Source organism: Silene latifolia, unplaced genomic scaffold (genome assembly GCF_048544455.1).
Source record: "Silene latifolia isolate original U9 population unplaced genomic scaffold, ASM4854445v1 scaffold_375, whole genome shotgun sequence".
Taxonomy (NCBI): Eukaryota; Viridiplantae; Streptophyta; class Magnoliopsida; order Caryophyllales; family Caryophyllaceae; genus Silene; species Silene latifolia.
This window is the reverse complement of record NW_027413303.1, coordinates 30,014-47,949: the sequence shown is the minus strand read 5'-3', so window position 1 is coordinate 47,949 and position 17,936 is coordinate 30,014. Positions and strand designations below refer to the sequence as shown.

The 17,936-nt window shown below is 36.5% G+C and overlaps 1 protein-coding gene and 1 non-coding gene across 2 annotated transcripts; one reads left to right on the top strand and one right to left on the bottom strand.

Annotated features, from left to right (window-relative positions):
• The first annotated feature begins 1,865 nt into the window (after positions 1-1,865).
• LOC141639401 (3-ketoacyl-CoA synthase 11-like) lies at positions 1,866-5,273 on the top strand. The gene is made up of 2 exons (XM_074448537.1): positions 1,866-2,837; positions 4,272-5,273. Exons 1-2 carry the CDS (start codon positions 2,046-2,048, stop codon positions 5,052-5,054), a joined length of 1,575 nt encoding a protein of 524 aa, XP_074304638.1. The 5' UTR covers positions 1,866-2,045; the 3' UTR covers positions 5,055-5,273.
• An 8,312-nt stretch (positions 5,274-13,585) lies between these two features.
• LOC141639403 (small nucleolar RNA R71) lies at positions 13,586-13,692 on the bottom strand. The gene has a single exon (XR_012542512.1). It is a non-coding gene; the product is annotated as a small nucleolar RNA R71 (small nucleolar RNA).
• Positions 13,693-17,936: the final 4,244 nt, after the last annotated feature.

Genomic DNA, 17,936 nt, shown 5'->3' with positions numbered 1-17,936 from the left:
GTAAAAGTTTTTATATAAAAATTAGAAACATCACTTGAATATAAAATAAGAAATACAGAGTATATATTATAATAACTAAAAGATTTTTCAAAGATTAACTTAAGTTAGAAATCATTATTGTAGAGACAGTGATACAAACTCTTTTAAGAGCTCTCTCTGACAATACTTAAGAGAATCAAAAGATTTTGGGTTATGACTTCTATTTATAATCATAAGATCACCCTGCCTTATGTAATCTTCCGATGTGGGACAATTCTAATATTTATACATAGTATATTCACCAGACTTACATTACTTTTCAATGTAGGGCAAATAACATACTAAGTACACCATTTTTTTTGCACCTACTTTGACATCAACCCGATTTAATAATGACAAAATACAATACAATACAATATACACTCTAATGATAGCATTTTTTTGTCACAATCTAATTATATAATTTTCATACGATACTTTTTTGTCAAATGAAATATAAAGTTTTAATATCAAAATTATAAACATCACTTTAATATAATATAGAAAATGTATATATATGGGACAGTTCTATTATTTATACATAATATATTCATCACACCTACATTATTTTTCAATGTGGGATATATAACATACTAAAAAGTACATATCTTTTATATCAAAAAATTTTGGGTTAATACCTAAGTTTCAAGGATGCCTCCTATTTATATTTATATTTATAGAATCACCCTACCGTATACTATTATTTCAATGTGAGATACATAATTTAATTATTTAGACGTAGTATGTTCATCATGCCTACATTATTTTTCAATGTGAAAGATATAACATACCAAGAAATACATGTCTCTTCTTAAAAAAGCTACTATTGTATACAAATTATTTTTCTTGTTCATGTTCTTAACTCTTTCCCGGGTAGTTCCATGCAACGATTTTCACTTTATTTTTTATATCATATCGTAGATAATGATAGAAAATCTTAAGAGCTCTTTAAAACAATATTTATGAAACTCAAAATTTTTTGGGTGGATACATAAGTTCCAAATATGCCTCCTATTTATAATCATAGGATCACATCACCTTATACTAATTTTCGATGTGGGACAATTCTAACTATTTATATGTAGTATATTCACCACTCCTACTTATTTTCCAATGTGGGACAAAACATATTAAAAAGTACAAAATTTTACGTATTAAGAAGTACATCATCTTTAATATGTGCAAATAATATGAAATCTATACTCTAATGATAGCATTTTTTTCCACAAAGCTAATTATATTATTTTCATAATTTTTTTAACGATATTTTTTTGCCAAATGAAATGTAAAAGTTTGATATAAAAATTGGAAATATCACTTGAATATAATTTAGGAAATATACATATTATAATAATTAAAAGATTTTCTACTTTATTTTTTACATCAAAAATTATACTTTCCTAAATTGATTTTTGATGATGTGGACGCTCTCAGATCGCTCGAAAAAACTCTCTTTTATATATAGATATAGATTATTGCATTACTGAAAAATTTAGCAACTTATACTTTATAATTTAATATCAATTTTATTTTATTTTAATAAAAAAATCATAATTATGAATTTATTTTAAAAAGTAGAGTTTATTTATAAGAATATATTCATTGAAAAGATAATAATGTAATGAAAGAATTTTATTTATTACCTTATTTAGCTAGATGCTTTTTAGAGGGAAAATTGAGAGAATTTTTATTCTCTTAGTAGTAGGGGATGTTTAATTAATTTGAGAGAAAAAGAAGTACAAGTAATTTATAGTGAGTAATCAGATTAAAAAGGGCGCGGACAATTAAAAAAGTTCGTTGGGGTAGTTGCAGCTTCCTACAGCCTCCTTTGCCTCTTTTCCCACGTTACATTCTTTAGTTCGTTGGACTAATTCACATCATCCCCATACCCTTCAACCCATTTAAATCCTCCCCCCTTCCCACATTTCTCCCGACATATCATAACCCATTTCCATCCTTCCCCAAAACTAATACCCACCTTATTAGTTTTCGATCTCCAATTAATTCGGAACATTATTTTCGTCACTATGGCGCAACAGTCGGGTGAGAACACTACTGATCTTATCGGCGACCAAAAAAATGAAAAGCGCGACAACAATAATCTTCCAGACTTCAAATTATCGGTCAAATTGAAGTATGTGAAACTCGGGTATCACTATTTAATCTCAAATTTCATGTATTTTATGTTAATCCCATTAATACTTACAATTATAAGTAGTACCGCACATATGTCGTTACACTCGGTACATGACATGGTCCAAATATCAATGGACCTTGTCAAGTACAATTTCGTGACTGGATTTCTATGTACGGCCGTATTGGTCTTCCTAAGCACGGTCTACTTTATGAGCCGGCCTAGGAAGGTATACTTGGTAAACTTCGCATGTTACAAACCCGACTCAGCCCGAAAGGTGTCTAGGGAGCTCTTTATGGATAGAACAAACAACCTAGGGATATTTTCACAACCAAATGTGGAGTTCCAAAAGAAGATCTTGGAAAGGTCGGGTTTAGGACAAGATACATATTTCCCGGAAGCATTGATTAGGGTTCCTCCAAACCCGTGTATGGTGGAGGCCCGAAAAGAGGCCGAATTGGTGATGTTTGGAGCCATAGATGAGTTGTTGGCTAAGACAGGGGTTAAAGCTAAGGAAATAGGGGTTTTGGTGGTGAATTGCAGTTTGTTTAACCCAACTCCATCATTATCTGCTATGATTGTTAATCATTATAAACTAAGAGGAAATATTTTGAGCTATAATCTTGGTGGTATGGGTTGTAGTGCTGGTCTCATTTCTATTGATCTTGCAAAGGAGCTTCTCCAGGTATTTTATTACTATCCAATGTTATTTCACCAATTCTCATTTAGGATGGATATTATTCGTCTTAACTTAAAACGGGTCAAATATATATTAAATTATATGATAAATTGCCTAAGAAATGCCAAAATTTCTGTCTTTATTATTACCACCATGTCATAGTATTTGACCTATTTTGACATTTAAGAAGGATACCCCATCTTAAACAAGACTTATTAATAAGTATTATTTTCATTGTGTTTTGCACTACTACTAAAATTCACTATTAAAGTACGGAATAATAGTTAAATTAATCTATATTGAATACTATAAAGATTTGACCTAATACTGACTATAAAGTCAATGAAACAGTCAACATGGAGCTTTATATATTGGTTGTACCTCTTGAATTATGCTCCCACACATTTATTTGACTATGTCGGAAATATAACTCAATTCACTTAGAACACGGTTTAACAAAGATAGGGTAAGTCCAATATATAATAAGTATATAATTAAAGTTGAAATAAAAGTTATTGTATATTAAAAATTGTAGTACGGAGTATATGTTACGGAGTAGTAATTACTACTCGCTACAAAAAATATTGAATGGTTTGAATTAGTGGATCATCCTGAATAAAGTAATTTCCCAAGATAAAAGAGATACCAAACTTTAAATTAAAGTCAATAAACTTACTTTGATTACCATTTGCGACAATAAAAATAAGAAACAAGATACAAGTGTTTTTATATTTGAATTAACACAAATTCTTAAGAAAGACGATTTATCATCAATGTTACGGAGAGACCTGAGAGACCTCTCTCATAAGAGATAATTATCATTTTTTATTTAATTTTATCTTATTATTTTTAATTAATTTTTAGTTTTTTTTCATTATCTCTTATTAATGTAGACACACAGACGGTGAGACGGTCTCTTAGCTCACATGTTACATTAATTAATCGCGTTGAATAACTTGAGCAATTAATAAAGAGAAGCAAGGTTGACTTAATGTGTAGTATGCCTTAAAAGTGGATAAAGAGTAGTATAGCAGAATTAATTGGATGAACACAAAAGTTGACAAATGCATGTGGTGTGGGTTGTAAAACTCAAGTTTATTAGGTGAGAATAAATGTTTTGATAAAATGAATAAGATTGGAGTACAACCGCCAGCTAATAGAGAAGACAAGAAATTAAAAGCATACACGTAGTAACTAATCTTGGTAGACTACCCAATAACTTGAGCTTCATTCTGGTCTATGTCTTGTCGCAATACGATTGTGAAGATAACTCCAATTCATAAACAAATTACACATGTGAGTGTTTTATGTTGACGAATTAAAAATTAAGAAAAAGTTAATTTACTTGATAGAAAAGTTAAATTACACATGTGAGTGTTTTATGTTGACGAGTTAATTTACTTTGTATATCTAACCAAAACTTTGTACGATGTTACGCAGGTGCATGCGAACACCTATGCTTTAGTTGTGAGCACGGAGAACATAACGCAAAATTGGTACTGGGGAAATGACAGATCAATGTTATTGTCAAATTGTTTATTTCGTATGGGAGGGGCAGCAATTCTACTCTCTAATAAATGGTCGGACCGACGTCGTTCCAAGTACCAACTCATTCACACGGTACGTACCCATAAGGGTGCCGAGGACAAGTCTTACACTTGTGTCTATCAAAAAGAAGACGAGGACAAGAAAATTGGCGTGTCCCTCTCAAAGGACTTAATGGCGGTCGCTGGACAATCCCTAAAGGCCAACATTACAACCCTAGGACCATTAGTCCTTCCTATGTCGGAACAACTTTTATTTTTTGTTGCCTTGGTCGCTAAAAAAGCGTTTAATTTTAAAATCAAACCATATATTCCTGATTTTAAGCTTGCTTTCGAGCATTTTTGCATTCATGCCGGTGGAAGGGCCGTATTGGATGAGCTGGAGAAGAATCTCGAGCTAACAGATTGGCATATGGAACCGTCTCGCATGACACTTTATAGGTTTGGTAACACGTCCAGTAGCTCGTTGTGGTATGAATTAGCCTATGCTGAGGCTAAGGGTAGGATTAAAAAGGGGCATAGAACATGGCAAATCGCATTCGGGTCGGGTTTTAAGTGCAATAGCGCTGTTTGGCGTGCATTAAGGACTATTAATCCGGCTCAAGAGAAGAACCCTTGGATTGATGAAATTGACAATTTTCCAGTCCCTGTGCCTAAACTCACACCAATCACCTCCTAATTTGGTGATAATTTAAATTTAATTTTTACTTTTCTCTTTATTTTGTAAAAAGGTGGAATTACACATTTCAACTTTTAATCAAAGTTGAGTAATTTGTTGTTGGATTATTTCCTACATTTTTCATTTCTTGTGTGTTTGTAAAAAGGGTGGACCATGATTATATAAATATGCCCTCCTCTTCACAATAAACTTTCATATTTCCTTTTTCGTCTATTCACACTAACTTCCTTATTTCCTTTTTTGGTAAGTGTTTGTATGGTCCAAATTTAATTGTATGGTGGGGTAGTGTATTTGTGTGGTCCAAATTTAATTATATGGTATGGTAGTGTATTTCCTTAATTTTTGTGTCAAAATAAAAGGGAAAGTTTATTGTGAATAGGAGGGAGTAGTTTGTGCGGTAGGTTATAGGAAATTATTATGTTTCTTATTCTTCATTGCTATGAGTGTGAATTTAGTTGATTTAATTTGAGTAGTTTTATAATATGCGTAAAATTTAATTAATATACGTAATTAATTTTCATAGTATACTATTCTACTCAACGCCGTATTTTTTTGTTAATATTTTCTATTTATATACGCCCTATTAACTAAAAAACCTCTCAACTTTGTCCACTCAATTTCTAACATTACAACTTCTCAAATTAATCAAAATTCTTCAATTATTAAAATTTACTTTAATAATAGAACATGTGTATAATTTGTAAATTACAATTTGTTGATAAAATTAAATTCCCGTACCTTTCGCCTTGTAGACTTACATTATTGACATTCTAAGCAATTGATATATATGGTTCAAGAAAAATAAATTGTTTGTTTGATCTTCTGATAGAATTTGTTTAATGTCACGACATGTTATTTTGATGACCCGAATAAAAAAATGTAGTAACAGATATTTTAGGACCATTGAGGTGACGATATGTTTAGGTAAGTTGATATGTACTTTTGCAGTGTAGGATTTTTGTTTGGGATCAGACTATTTGGAGACGAAAGATTGGTAACAAACATGGGTTCCTCGATCTATACAATCGGCTTAAGGAGAGATTTCAGTTATACATACAGTTCCATAAGTAGAGGAAAGAAGGGTTAGGCAGGTGGTAGTGGCCGGCGGGTGTGTTAGTTGGGTTGTTGTACTACGTAATGCATACATGATTTCGTGACCTTTTCTTTTCATTATGCGATACAAAATCAAAGTAGTGTCAAAGATGCGGAGGGTATAATGGTCAACATTGTATTGCCACGAGTAAAATGTGTACCATGAAAATAAACATTTTGAAATTATTTGAAAAGTTGCACGATTATTTTTGTGTCAAATGAGTGGCAAGGGCACTACCATATAAGGGGTAAAGTGATTTGAACTGGGACCTAATGTCTAGGTATACCTGCATATTAACCACTAGGCTAAGATATTTTCGGTTGAAAATTTAAATGATGAATCAAAGTTTGTATATAGTTAATGAGGTCATAAATTACGCACTTTTATCCCCCTAATTGACCTCGTTTTACATGCTACTTTTGCGATTACTAGCAATAATCGATGTCATTTCCTTCCTATTTGCGATTTTGTGTTGTTTGAGATGTTTTGTAGGAATAAATCCAAATAAGGTGTAAATAAAGAAGGAGTGATGGCTTTCAAGGATGTAGCAAGTACGGTGGGCACCGGTTCGGACAGGACCGGAACCGGAATCCAAAAAACTCATGGACCGGAATTAAAAATTTCGGACCGGGACCGGACCGGAATAATTCTGGTCCCAGACCAGACCGGACCGGACCGGAATTATTTTACATACTCTCTTTTTCAAATTCCGGTCCAAAAACCGGATTGGTTGGACCGGATTAAATAGGCGCACACTTGTTTTTTTATATAATATTTTTAACAAAGAATAAAAAATACAATAATTCCGGTCTTTCTGATCCGGGTCGGAAAATTCCGGTCCAAGACCGGACCGGACCGGAAACCGGAATCTCTACAAATGTTGGACCGGGGACCGGAGCGATTTTTAATTCCGGTTCCGGTCCGAACCGGACCATTTTTCCGGTCTGGACCAGATTATGCCCGCACCCTAGTAGCAAGTAAAGGTTATCAAGGCCAAGACCCCTAGAGGGTATTTACATGATTTGGAGTGATTACCAAACATCTCTCACGAGATGGGAAGATCTCTCACGATATGTATATCAGAATTGAGCAAAAGGGAGCATCAATATTGAAATATAGCCCAAGACCGAGTCGGGTTTGCACATCTCACCTGAGATGTGTAAATCTCGCCCGAGATAAACCGGCACGAATTGAAGATATTTTTTTACCGCCCCTTAACCTAATCTTGTAATCATATAAATACCCAACATTTGTAATTAGATTGGGATCCATCTATCATTAGCCTCTAATTACACACCCTTGCTTAGACTAGTTCTTATTTCTTCCATAATTTAGCTTTATTCTTCCATAATTACTCTTTACTCTTGTGTTAAACTAGTTAGATCTTTGGATTTGTTGGGTTATTATTGCAGATTGGTGACAAAGTCTTATATTTGTTCAAGATTTTCTCTTTATTTTTTTTATCTATTCCCTAATTAGTTAGTATTATCTCTAATCTTCTTTTAATTACTTGTTAATTTTTGCTTTAATTACTACTTACTTGTCTTATTCTTTTTATTTAGTCTTCATTCCTTGTTTTGTTCAATTCATCTATGTTTACCACAAGTATGAGTGAGTAGTGATCAGGCTACCGTTAATGGGGGATTATGTGGATGATTAAAGGATAAATCTATGTTTGTTCAGTCTAATTGTTTATTAATGGTTGTAATTCCAACACTTGCACTCTACATGTTTGATGAAATGTGTAAATGGCGACCACTCTGTATGTTTTACTGTTGTTTATATGTATCTATAAGATCGAAAACCTTAGATGTTAGAACTTGCATGATTGTTAGTAGATGGACCTAGTGTGTGTGAGAGCTAACTAGAGTCAGTCTAGGAAGGGTTGTTAGATCGAGAGACTCGACTCATAGACCAATTAGAACCCCAATCGATTAAGACTTGACTCATAATTCTCTACTCACCCCATAAGTCAAAACAACCCGAATAAGAATGGCAACTATGTTTCCAGGTCACACATGGCTTATGGCTACACGTAAAAATTGAAATGCAAATCTCGTAATAATTGAAATGCAATGCAATGTCACACCTAAGGGCTGTTTACTGCCTGCTTCCTACCTGGGAACAAACTATGGACCACGTAAAAATTGAAATATAAATATCGTATTTTTTTAACACTTTTACTGTAATACCCGGTCTTTATGGTACCCATACTTAGACCTTGAAATGCATGAGAGGACCTTTAGGCCGATAAGAGATCACTCAGGAGGGAAGGATAGCCTTACACTAAAGCTAGACTAGACCAAGTGGTGTTGCAACGGATTGAGTGGGTCCACTCGGTCGAGTGAAGGTCGAGTGAGGGGTATACTCGGCCGAGTGACTCCACTCGACCGAGTGGACTTGGCACTCGGTCGAGTGACGCTGTTTCAGAATACGAGATTTAAACCCTTTTCTTCCCTAACCTTAAAATCATTTCCACCTTCCTCCTTATCTCTCCAAACACTCTCCCTTCTTTCTAAACTCTCCCAAACACCTACTACTTGGGATTCAAGCTTGGATTAGAGGATTTCCCACCTTCCTCTTCATCTCCTTCATCTAGTAAGTAAAGATCTACCCTTTTCTAGTCTTTTAAACCCTAACTTTTGGGGGAATTCGTTATGGGTAATTAATTAGTAATTAGTATGTGTAATATGGGTGATTAAGGGGTAATAATAAGGGGGATTGTAATGTATATTAGTATAGGATGTATTGTAATAGTTATCATTTTATTTGTATAGGATGAGACGGTTCCTTGAGACGATTTTGGTCCGGATTCGTGTAACTTGAGGAGATTGCTAAAAGGAAGGTTAATCCTACTCGGTTTCAATAATGTGATGTTGTTTATGTCGATGTTGTAGTTAGTCTTAAATACTTAAGACATTTTCATTATAACATGTTTAGTGTTAATCACATCATTAAGAGGATGATTATGATATGTTGGGTAGACCTGGAAAAAGTATACCGAACCCGAGAAACCGATCGAAAATACCTGAATCGACACCTGACCGTACACCCGAAAGGTATAAGTGAACTTCACCCCGAAACCTGAATCGACCTGAATTGATTCGAAATCGAACCGAATTTGTAATATCCGAAATAGACCCAAAATCGAATGAACCTAAACTGTTTCTACCTGAATTGTTTTAAACCGAACCGATATATACCTGAATCGATTTCAACCCGTACATTGATGACAGAAACCCAACATTGAAACCCGATATAACCCGAATGTACCTAGGCGTCACATATAGGGTGTCTTTTTGTACATGAGTGTCACCCATTTGACGTCAATGAATTAATATTATATCGTAGTTATACAAAAACACATTATTTATTACTTTTTAAAAAAAAATTATTCGTATTATATCCAATATTTTGAATAAAGACCTAATCCCTTGACATCCGATCCGATTATGACCTGACTCGAATCTCATCTGCTTTGATATTAACCCGACTCGAACTTTATTTGCATCGATATTGACCCAACTCGAACCTGAACCGATCTGAAATATCTACAACCGATTAAAAGTGAAAACTGATTCCAACCTGAGTTGAACCGAACTGAAATCGAAAAAAAAAGATAAACCGAAATAACCCGATCCGAAAGAACTCGATCCGAAACTGATCTGATTGACCCGTTTGCCACCTCTAATGTTGGGTGTGGTTCATGTATTGGTTATCATCATATATGTTGGAGGATTTGTTGTTGTTGTTGTTGTTGTTGTTGTTGTTGTTGTTGTTGTTGTTGTTGTTGTTGTTGTTGTTGTTGTTGTTGTTGTTGTTGTTGTTGTAGTTGTTGTTGTAGAGACGTAAGACGGCTGGGAGACCGTCTTACTCTTAAGTCGCCTCTTGGAGTTTCCCACTCTAAGAGGGATGTGCGCATTAATGGCTTGAGTTACGGAGGGACTCGTGTGGTTGAGACACGACGTCTGGCAGGGGATCCGATTGGCTTCCGGACCCGGTACGTCTGGGCGTGTCCTGGTACCTGTTTATTGTTATCGGTATGTCTGGGCGTGTGCCGTACCAGTGTGGTTGTCGGTATGTCTGGGCGTGTCCCAGTACCGTGGTGGTAGTGGTTTGATAGTGGTTCATTCATACTAGTAGTTATGTTGCATGTTCACACACTTGAGTCGTGTCACACTTTATTTGTTTATTGAAACTGACTTTTTTCTTTCTTTGTAATTGTCACCTATTTCCGGGGTGGCCTGTGTCGATCCATATGATATTTCCGATCATATGGGGAGCAGGTTAAGTACAAGTTTGCTTGTTGACGTGATCGGGATTCGGGCCGTGCTACGAACTTTGGAGTCGAGTATTTAGTCACTAGGTAGATGGCATAGTCATAGACGAGTTGTATTTCATTTATTCATTTGTTTACATTTATGTAATCACTAACTTGTTATTTATTTATTGAAGTTTCTTAATTGTAATTCCGATTTCACTGCCTCAGAAAACCGAGACGGTAACATTTTCTAATTACCTTGGCCGGGTAAGAAGGGGGTGTTACAAAGTGGTATCAGAGCAACGATTTTGGAACCTAAAACTAATGAACCAAAAATGAACCTAGGAGAGTCTAAGTAAAATGAACCCGACATGAGTACAATAGAAGATCGATTTTGGATGAGTGGGCGCCCTCATATCAAAACTAGTGCCTATTGTCTCGGTTGATCACTACGTGGGTGGTTAAGAGTTTGGGTGAACGCTATGTGGAAAGTTGTATAGTGGCATGATTGCGTGAATATGTGATTTACATTAAGTTCTTGTATGATATAGTACTTGCCATGATGCAGGAAGGTGTGTGGAAATCGAATGCTAGGTTGTTAAGAGTAGTATGCTCAGAAATAGTTGATATATGTTGGTAAGAAGGGGGTGTTACAAATCGAATGATGACATTGCTCTTTAAATTTTGCACCATATGCTAAGTGAATGCATGTTAGTGCATTTGTTGTATATGAATGGTGAATCATGTTGGTAGAGTAGTGATGTGACCATAATTAGAGCACATTTAGTCCCTGAATTAGCCTTGTTTCCATGCTTTTTAGTGCATATTTGGGTCATTTATTGTCTTTAGTTCTTTGTTTTACATATTCTTTGAGGTTTTGATCCCTTGGTAGGAAAGGAGTGCAAACCTTGCATTTTCATGGCAAAATGATACTAAATTGATTGAATTCAATGACCAAGCATCAAGGAGAGACAAGATTAGAAGGCCTTTGTACATACTATAGTAGATGGGCAATGATGAGAAAACATCCTTGCATCCCCGAGGAAATCCCCAAGGATTTTATGAAGAAAAAGGAAGAAAAGAAGAAGAAACGAGACTGCCTAGCAATCCGTGCGGATTGCCTAGAAGACGCCCGTCTTCACCCTACAATCCGTGCGTCTTCACCACCAAGACGCCCGGGCAAAAACTCCAGAAGACGCCCGTCTTCACCACAAGACGCCCGGGCAGAGACCACCAAATCCGCCCGTCCCGTGCTAAAGACGCCCGGATTCCCAGGCAGACCCATTTCGTCTTCTTCAAGCTTCAAGGAAGGATGCACATCTTTTTCTAGAGATCGGAGTCTCCCTAGAGACCGGAGTCTTTCCAAAAAGACCGGCGTTTCCTCAACAAGGGACTTAATCGTCATTTAAGCCCTTAGTTAACCCTAATTCATCCACCTAATCCCCACTATAAATACCCCATTAGTCTAATTAGAAGAGCATGTTCTTCTTAGCAATCTTAAGTGTAGTTAATATCAATCAAATCTCTCTTTAATCTTGTAATCAATAATTAATCAAGTTTTAATACAAGTTTTATTTCCTTAATCTCTCTCTTGTTCATCCTTTATTTTGGGTAATTGAAGATTATTTGGGTTATTATTGGGAGATTGACAACCTTCCAATCAAGCATCAAGTACTTCTTTTATTCTTTGCTTTATTATTGGAATCATTAGTAGGTATAATTCTCTTAATCCCTCTTTAATTATTGTTAATCACTTTCATTTATTCAACATGTTTCACTTTGTTGGTATGATTGACAACCTTGCTAGCATATTCAACATGATAATGAGTGAGTAGTTTCATAGTTTATTTGCTTGCTTGTTGTGATCTCAACTCATGCACATGTTATGTTTGATGAAATGCGAGCCTATGAATCCTTTCATTTTTTACCCATCACCTATCTTTTCAATGAGACTTGTAAGACATAAACCAACTCGAGTCTCATTAGATCATGCATGTTGTTGAGTAGGGAAGACTAAGTCGACTTATAGGTGTTGTACAATCTAATCGATTCGGCTCCGGGACCCAAACTTTCCTAGGATTGTAAGATATAAACCAACTCGATCCATCACAACAATAATTGCTTGCTTATAATTTGAGAACATGTTTGTATGATCAATTCCCATGAATCCCCTATGACCCCATGACACTCTAGTGCCTTTTTATCAATTGTTTACATCCCTTTTAATTCATCTTGCTTGTTTACTTTCATTGCTATTTAGTTTAGTGATCTTCTATTCAAACCCCAATTGTGACACCCCTAAGACACCACTAGTTGCAATAGAAATCTCATCTCAATTCCCGTCCCTTGGGATCCGACCTTTACTTGCCTCTTTACTAATTGTAGAGTTGTTGGTGAAGTTATAAATTGTGTTTTGGTCTAGGTGCTCCTAACGACAAGTAACCGAAAAGATTTATCCCGACCAAAAATGGCGCCGTTGCCGGGGACGGTGTTAACTTGATTTAGATTTTCTTATATTGTTATTAGTTGTGTCTTTCTTTGCCTTGGGGAAGTAAAACTCCTCAAGGTTTGTTCTAATTGTTTTCGAGTTGTTTGATATTTTGCATGTCTAGAAGGTCACAAGGTGACTTGTTACCCTTTGATCGCGAAATTGAAATAACTTTGACAACCAATAGAAGACTTGCTAGGAGAACTTTGAGAGGTGTTAGTGAGGTTATTCAACCAAATACTATTGAGTTCATCAACCCTTTTGCAAGAGAAGGTGAGTAGAACCCAACACAAAATCCAACACAAAATCAACCCACAATGCCTAAGTTTTCATCACATTCCGTACCCACCGAGGAGAACCTACCCAATGGTACTCCCACACCACAACATCTAACCGGAAATTTTATTGCAAAATCCGCATTTATCCAATTGGTCGAAAGAAGCCAATTTGGGGGGATGCCTAGTAAAGACCCTCATTCTCATATGGAGGCTTTTTGCGATTATTGTGATGTAATTTCTCAAACCGGTGTAACTCAAGACCAAATTCGATGGGTCTTATTTCCTTTTTCTCTAATTGGCACCGCAAAACAATGGTTGAAAAGCCTTGATAAGGCTACTCTCGGAATTGATTCTTGGAAGAAATTGGCTCTAGCTTTCTACAAAAAGTTCTATCCACCGTAAAAGACTAACATGCTAAGAGCTCAAATCACGGGCTTTAAGCAAAGGGATGAAGAATCTTTGTATGAATCTTGGGAGCGATTCAAGGGAATTTGCCGCTCATGTCCTCACCATGGACTTAGCGAGTGGTTCTTGGTACAACAATTTTGGAACGGTCTTTATGAAGATTCAAGGAACATTCTCAACATGGGATCAAATGGAATGTTCACCGAAGATGATGACAATCAAACTTGGAACAAAATTGAGGAAATGGCGGTCCATAACTCACAATATAGTAGACCTTGCAAGGCTACTAGATGAGGAAAGCATGAAGTGGACTCCGTTACTCAATTGGGTGCTCAACTTAGTGCTCACATTGATACCATCAATTTGAAGTTTGAAAAAGCTATGGCTAGACTTGAAGAAGCCTCAAAATCACCAAAGCATCATGTTAATGCCATGACGGCATCTTCATCAATCCCAAGTGGGATATGTGAGAATTGTGGAACTTTGGGACATGACCAAAGTGAATGTAGGGGAACAAATGAACAAGTGAATGCTTTACAAGCATACAAGAGTGGTACCCCTTATTCAAACTATTACAATGAAAACACCAAATTCCATCCAAATCTCTCATACAAAAGCCAAAATGTTCAAAACCCTCAAACAACATACACCCCACCTCCCATGAGAAACCAAAATCAAAGACCCTTTTACAAACAAAACCAAGGTTACCAAAATCAAACTTCATACAATCAACAAAATGACCAAGGTTTTGATGTTCAAAAAGCGGTCCTTCAAATGCAAAAGAATCAACAAGAGTTTTTCACTCAAATGCAAAAAGATAGTCAAGCAAAGGAAATCACCATAAACAACATCCTAGCTCACACCAAAATCTTGGAAACCCAATTGACTCAACTAGCATCTTCAAGCTCACAAAGACAAAAGGGGCAATTACCACCTCAAAGTAATCCCCCAAGACATGAAACGGTTAGTGCCATTCACTTGAGGAGTGGTACAAGGTATGAAGCACCGAAGAAGCAAGTTGAGGATGAAGTTGTGGAAGCTAGTGACAAAGAAGAAATTGTGCAAAACTCCAAGGATGGAGAACCATCAAAAGAAGAAATTTCAAAGAAAAATGAAGACAAGGTCAAGGAGAAGGAGCCCATTGTGATTAGACTTCCTTTTCCAAGTCATCAAGCCAAGCCCAAATTTGATGACCAACTTGGAAAATTTATGGAAATTGTGAAAAATTTGGAAGTCTCAATTCCTTTCACGGAATTAATCAATCACGTGCCGGCCTATGCGAAATACATGAAAGACATCCTCACAAAGAAGAAGTCGATCCGGAAGCTTGAGACTATCGTCTTCACTAAGGTGAGTAGTGCAATACTTCAAGGGAGTTCACCTCCAAAACTCAAAGATCCGGGAAGCTTCTCAATACCGTGTACCATTGGCGACACCACGATCAACAAAGCCTTATGTGATCTAGGGGCTAGTGTGAGTGTTATGCCGTACTCGGTGAGTAAAAGGTTGGGGATGAGAGAGCTTAAATGCACCAATATCACACTCCAAATGGCCGATAAATCGACGAAGACACCATTAGGGATATGGGAAGATGTTCCCGTAAGAATTGGGAAATTTTTCATCCCGGTGGACTTTGTCATTGTTGACATGGAAGAAGACTCCAACATTCCAATCATTCTAGGAAGACCTTTCTTACACACCGCGGGTGCGGTGATTGATGTGAAGCATGGAGAGCTCACTCTAGAAGTGGGAGATGAGAGCATAACTTTCAATCTTGACAAGACCATGAGAGCTCCCCATTTGCACGAACCATGTTTTATGGTTGATCATTATAGTCGGAAGGATGATAGGAAGAAGTCGGAATTCCAATGGAAGAATAAAATTGAAGATGCTCCATTCAAAGAGCAAGTGAATTGTAACAAAGAGAGCTTGCAAAGCTCACCAAAGTCAAGCAATGAAGAGGATGGCCTCATTGGCCAAGACAAGAAAATGGGAGAGTTGTCTCCATCAACTCAAGAGATCTTTAGTGATCAAGTAGATGAAGTTTGTGGTCTTTGGGACGATGAGTTTGAAGGGATTTTCAATCCCTATATTGTTAATGCTATCGATCAAGACCGACAACAAGGGCAAAGATCTATTGAAGATCTTTATCATGATAATGAACAAGCTTTTGATTACTTCTTCAAGGTGTTGAGCAACATCAACAACACCTTGGACATGCCCCCATGACATCTCACTAAGGATGAGAGTTTGGTGGAGTCCTCCCTAAACCACCATTTGTAAATATTTCTAACTCTCTAACTCGCATTTTAATTCTTACATTGCATTTTTGTCATTTTTGGATTTTTATGCTTTGATCAAGACAATTATCATTTTTGAGAGAAGTGAGGGAGGGACTAATGATTCAATTGATGTGTAGTAATTTAGCTTAGTGTGGGGATAGCATTTGCCTAGGCTATTCATGCCTTAGTAGTGCCCCCACAATGAAGAACACGGGATTTGAAGAATGAAAAATGACAAGGGACATGCAAGTACACGGATGGAACTGAATCCGGGTAAAAGGGGCAGAATCCGAGCGTTTTCATTGGAATCCGCCCGTCTTCAGGCAATCCGGGCGTTTTTGTCAGAATCCGCCCGTCCATCTGAGCTGAGAATTTGAAATTTTGGGACTGGTGAAGAATCCGAGCGTCCTGCAAGAGAATCCGCCCGTCTTCATAAAGACGCCCGTCCTGAAAGGAAAGACGCCCGTCTTTTTGGCTGGGAAAAACAAGAAAACTCACTGGAAGAGAATCCGCCCGTCTTCAGCAGAAGACGCCCGTCCCGCAGTTGATAAATCCGAGCGTCTTTGCTGAAAGACGCCCGTCTTTAGGAAAGAAATCTCAACCCAAAACAGGCAGAATCCGAACGTCCCGACGGAAAGACGCCCGTCTTCCCCTGCTATTTCAAAATTCTTCGGGTCTTTTATAAACCCCCTCCCACATTCATTTCTACATTTCTTCATTCAAAACACTACCCATAAACCCCAAAACTCAAAACCCTCATCCTCTCCATCACCAAAACAAGATTTTCCTAAATCAAATTCAACAAAATCAAATCCAAACTTCCTTTTAACAACAATTAATCACTCCCCTTCCAACAAAAATCAAACCAAGCACCAAAATCTTCAACCTTTGAGTCGATTTTTGAAATTATAAAGGCAAAGCCTTTCATCTTAAAATCGATTTGGGTATACTTGGAAATTGAAGATTTTCACTCCTTTCTTGGTTCAATCATCAATGGCAAGGACTGAGATTCCGGGTGACGATGAGGTTGTCGGTGATGAGGTTGTTGATGATAACATTGATGAAGAGGATGAAGAAGGAAGTGAAGAGAGAAGTGGTGATGATTCCACTTCTATTGAGGAAGATGATGATAATGATGATATGGTGGAAGACTATCAAGCTTTGGAGGCTCCTACCCTCTTGAGGTTTGTCTACTTCTTTCTTTGTTTTATTTACTTTATCTTGATCATGGTTGGAGAGTCCTAGCAACATAGAGGACTAACACCTCGGCCCCATTGAGGTGTTCTTATTTCATTGTTCCCACTTTTGAAAATCCAAAATGACAAATTTAGTTTCATGCATTGCATCTTGTGTGCATGAACTACCCCCAACTTTAGGACATTAGAAATAATGTCTAACTCGGTTTGGGGAAGTACATGCATACGCAACGGGAGGTAATCTAAATTACGCTTTCCGTCATAAACAAAAACCTATGCATCATGTAGTGTAGATTAGTGTAGCTTGCATTTAGTGTAGAATTCATACATCATGTTTGCATGATTTCCCATCATTTTGGCCATTGAGGACAATGCCCATATTAGTGTGGGGATGGGGAATTCTAACTTAACTTTTATTCAAAAATCCAAAAAAATCAAAAATTTTGAAAATCCATAAAAATTGAAAAACCAAAAACAAGTTCATTTCCTTTGTGGTGTAGTCATGTATATATTGTTGTATATATTGTGTTTGTTTTATCCTTGTTCACATTGATCGACTACGCCATATCCGAGACATGAGGATATTGAAGACCGCATGGTATGATCTTTCCAATCTCCTTTTTCCTCTTTATGTTAATGACTATGTGGCTTTATTTTTATTGATGCGGTATAACAATGTGAACTTAGGACTTGCATTTAGTTTATATGTCATATTAGTTGGTAGAATCATTTACATTAGGATGTTTATATGATAGTTGCATCATGGCATGTAGTTGCATGTTAGAAAAATTTTGCGAAACCGTCTACTTGGGAAGCTTGACAAGTGTATATAGGCCCTAGTAGATGCTTTTTCTTCTTAAGACTTTGCTTGTTAGAATA

Coding starts and splice junctions, on each gene's coding strand:
- LOC141639401 (XM_074448537.1), top strand. CDS start 2,046: ATGGCGCAACAGTCGGGTGAGAACACTACTGATCTTATCGGCGACCAA. Junction 2,838..4,271: donor TTGCAAAGGAGCTTCTCCAG/GTATTTTATTAC, acceptor GATGTTACGCAG/GTGCATGCGAACACCTATGC.